The sequence below is a fragment of the Penaeus monodon genome, chromosome 12, assembly GCF_015228065.2.
Source record: "Penaeus monodon isolate SGIC_2016 chromosome 12, NSTDA_Pmon_1, whole genome shotgun sequence".
Taxonomy (NCBI): Eukaryota; Metazoa; Arthropoda; class Malacostraca; order Decapoda; family Penaeidae; genus Penaeus; species Penaeus monodon.
Genome location: NC_051397.1, coordinates 43055632 through 43059171, shown reverse-complemented (window position 1 = coordinate 43059171; position 3540 = coordinate 43055632). Strand labels below are relative to the sequence as shown.

The window sequence follows — 3540 nt, the reverse complement described above, 5'->3', positions numbered from 1 at the left end:
AAAACTTATGTACCACTATAGACGAGGACACGCCGCCCTTCTCGATACAGTCATCGAAACAGGCCACACATTCTCTCTCTCAGTAATGATTTCGGTCCAAAGTTCAGAATCTGTTTTCTGCGATCGTCGAAAAACTTTTCCGTGTCGTCGATCACTTGCGTGTAGTCGGGAGCGTCCTCGGCGTCCCGACCATGACAGGATGAACATCGCCCCATGAGGGCCCCGACATTGAATTAGCATTGTATTCCTCCCGAGCTCCTCAGGAGGAACGCGAGGGTAGGCCTCCTGCGACATGGTGGCGCTGAAGGAGGAGAGTACCTTGCAGACAATAGAGCGAGGTCGTGTGTCTCCTGAGTGCGTGGAGATGCTCAAGGACATCAGCATTGAAGGTCGCGGCGCGGGAAGCCCTTCTGGCAGCACTGGAGGTCAGCAGCACGACGTTTCGACTGGCTCGCCCCTTGCGTTGTACCGGCCAAATATTTCGGTGTGGTGTATAATATATATCTATATATTTAATATATATATATATATTATATATTATATATATATATATATATATTATACATATAAACAGACAGACAGACAGACAGACAGAACAGACAGACAGACACAAAACAGACACACACACACACAAACACAAAACAAACACACACACACACACACAACACACACAAAAACACAAACACACACACACACACGGCACACACACACACACAGTATGCACGTGTGTGTGTGTGTGTTTGTGTAAGGGGGCAATCTCAAGGTAAGGCGCTGCTTTTGAACTTTGATAATATATAAAATAATACATTAATATATATATATAATATATATATATATATTATCATATATTAAAAAAAAAAAAATTACATATTAATTTAAATATGTATATATATTATACATATTTATATATATAATAATATATATATTATATATATATATATATATATGTTTAGATATACATAACATATATATGTACATATGTATATACATATATATTTTAATATACCATATATATGTACAGACAGATGTCATGTACATATATATATATATATATATATATAATATATAATATATATATAATTCAAAATAATATATATAATATATATATATATCTATATATAATATATATATATATATATATATATATTCATAGTATCTATCAAAGTTCAAAAGCAGCGCCTTACCATTGAGATATGCCACCTCTCTCTTCGCTCTCTTCTCTCCTCTCTCTCTCTCTCTCTCTATAGTATATATATATAGATATATAGAGATATATATATTATATATATATAATATGTATAGAATATAACATATATATACATATATATGTATATATATATATATATATATATATATAATATATATATATATATATATAAATCTATTGATATACACATACACACACAGACACACACATACTACAGATACAGACAAGACAGTAGATATTGATATAAAATCTACATACTATTATGTGTGTTAGTGTGCGATGTGTGCCGACAAAATACATAATTTGACAATACAATCTGAAGGTAGAAAAAAAATCGACGTTTACGGAGAATTAAGATTCATTCCACTGCTGAGGCTTAACCATTAAACTCCCTACGAAATGCACGCCAACAGACCGGAAAAGAAGCTGTTAGTAAGCAGTCGCCGTGCACAGACCACATGGAAAGGGCGGTCGACTCTTCCGAAAGTCCCCGACATGACGATGGACTCGGGGTGGATCTCCCTCAGCCACCGAGCACGTTCTCGATCCTTGTTCAGCTCTCAGCCACCGACGCGCCGAATTCCAGTTCATGGACCATGGACGCCACTACATCGCAGTTAGCTGGGCCACTCGACGCCCAAGGAAACATGTGGCCTCTCTATGAGTCCTCGTGAGGCGTCTTCTGTGCAAGAGGTACGACGAGGCGGGTGGGAATTCCCCAACTCCTCAAGGGCAAAGGACGCTGTGTGGATATCGAGCCCCTCTTGCGGTCAGCACATGAGGAAGTCTCGCGGATGAGGTCCTCCCAGGATGAGGATCTCTCGCCTTCGGTCTGCTGGTGGTGGTAGAATTAGGGAACTTCTCAGGGGATTCAGGCCTGCTTCCGCCAACACGCCGTTCAGTTCCGCGCACAAGAGCTTCGTGTAGAATTCGTGGTGCTTTGGTGAAAAACCATGTTGGAAACTCTCGAAGGAGTCGGAGAGGGGATCTGACTTTGGCAACATACGTCAGCTGGTTCCTCGCCGCCCTCCGATCGTCACTTGTGCCTTACGCGCTTCACGAAACTCATATAATTGTCTCCTTTTTTGCCCAGGTCCTCCGCCGCCCATGAGGTCAAGACGGCGCCCTTGCCCTTGTCCGCGACCACTGCTCCTCGGACGTCACACTCTTGGAGTTCCATGGCCTTGCTTTCCTGGGCCACGACTTTAGACGAATCGTTTGCTTTGGGGCCATCCACTGAGAAAAGAAACCACATGATTTGTCTTAGTATTGTATAGAACTGAATAAAATGCAAAATAATACTGACCCTTTAGAGCACACCGTTAAATGCTCAAAATGGACCTGTGTACAAGAATTCGCGGCACCCTACGGTTATCGAGTCAGGGTTTATTCTGGTGGACACTAGTGCATTCAAATATAAGTCCTGTTGTAAAATAGACTGTTGTTAAAGAGTCAAAGAAAACTTGCCACTATATTTTGACATTTTAAAATGAAACAGGTTATTCCCTGCCTTAATTTCCTAATCGTAACGGTAAGGACTTCACTTCGCTATACTGATTAACGCTAGAGGATAAATGTTTCTATAAAAAAAAAACCAGTAATAATGAAATAATTACAATAAAAATAAACTAATTATAAAAAACCGTCTGTTTCCCTCCTTTTGACATATCATTTACCACAATGATTACCGTTTTTATGACTTGATAATTGGCTCGTCGGGAAAATAACGAAATATACTATCTAGCCATGTTTATTTGTTCCCATTGTTCGGTCATGAGCATCTGTGTAACATATATAAGGCGTACGTTATTGGCGTCATAACGTTTTGGAAGAAAGAGAGAGAGAGAGAGAGAGAGAGGAGAGAGATGAGAAGAACGATGAGAGAGAGAGACGAGGAGAGAGAGAGAGGGGTGACTAGAGAGCGTGTGAGGAGAGAGAGAGAGAGAGAGAAACGCGGGAAAACAAGATACACTATCACGCCAAAAGGTTCACCACTACAAAATGTATATTTTCCTATCAAAATTTGTTATTACCACAGAATGCTATATAATATTATTGTATTATATAATTTTTCCATTCCTTATATAAGGTTGTAATAACAGACGGAATGAGAAAGTAGCGTGCTTATCGACCATTGTTAGAAGATTATAAGAAATTTTAAAATATGTAATCATTCAAATATACAATCAAATATACATTACTAAAATATACAATTACAAAATGTTCACAGCCGGTTCATGACGAAACAGGGGAGAAACAAATGAACATATGAGGAACATTTGTTGGCGCGCGCTTAGACTAAACAAATACTTGGGCATTATTATTATTATTTA

General features: G+C 39.0%; 1 protein-coding gene across 1 annotated transcript in view; it reads right to left on the bottom strand.

Moving 5' to 3' along the window:
* Nucleotides 1-2234: 2234 nt before the first annotated feature.
* Nucleotides 2235-3540, bottom strand: part of LOC119579715 — an 82399-nt gene continuing 81093 nt past the window's right edge. Inside the window, exon 3 of the mRNA XM_037927618.1 lies at nucleotides 2235-2443. Within this exon, the coding sequence (XP_037783546.1) occupies nucleotides 2244-2443 (200 nt within the window). The 3' untranslated portion in view covers nucleotides 2235-2243. The remainder of the gene's footprint in view (nucleotides 2444-3540) is intronic.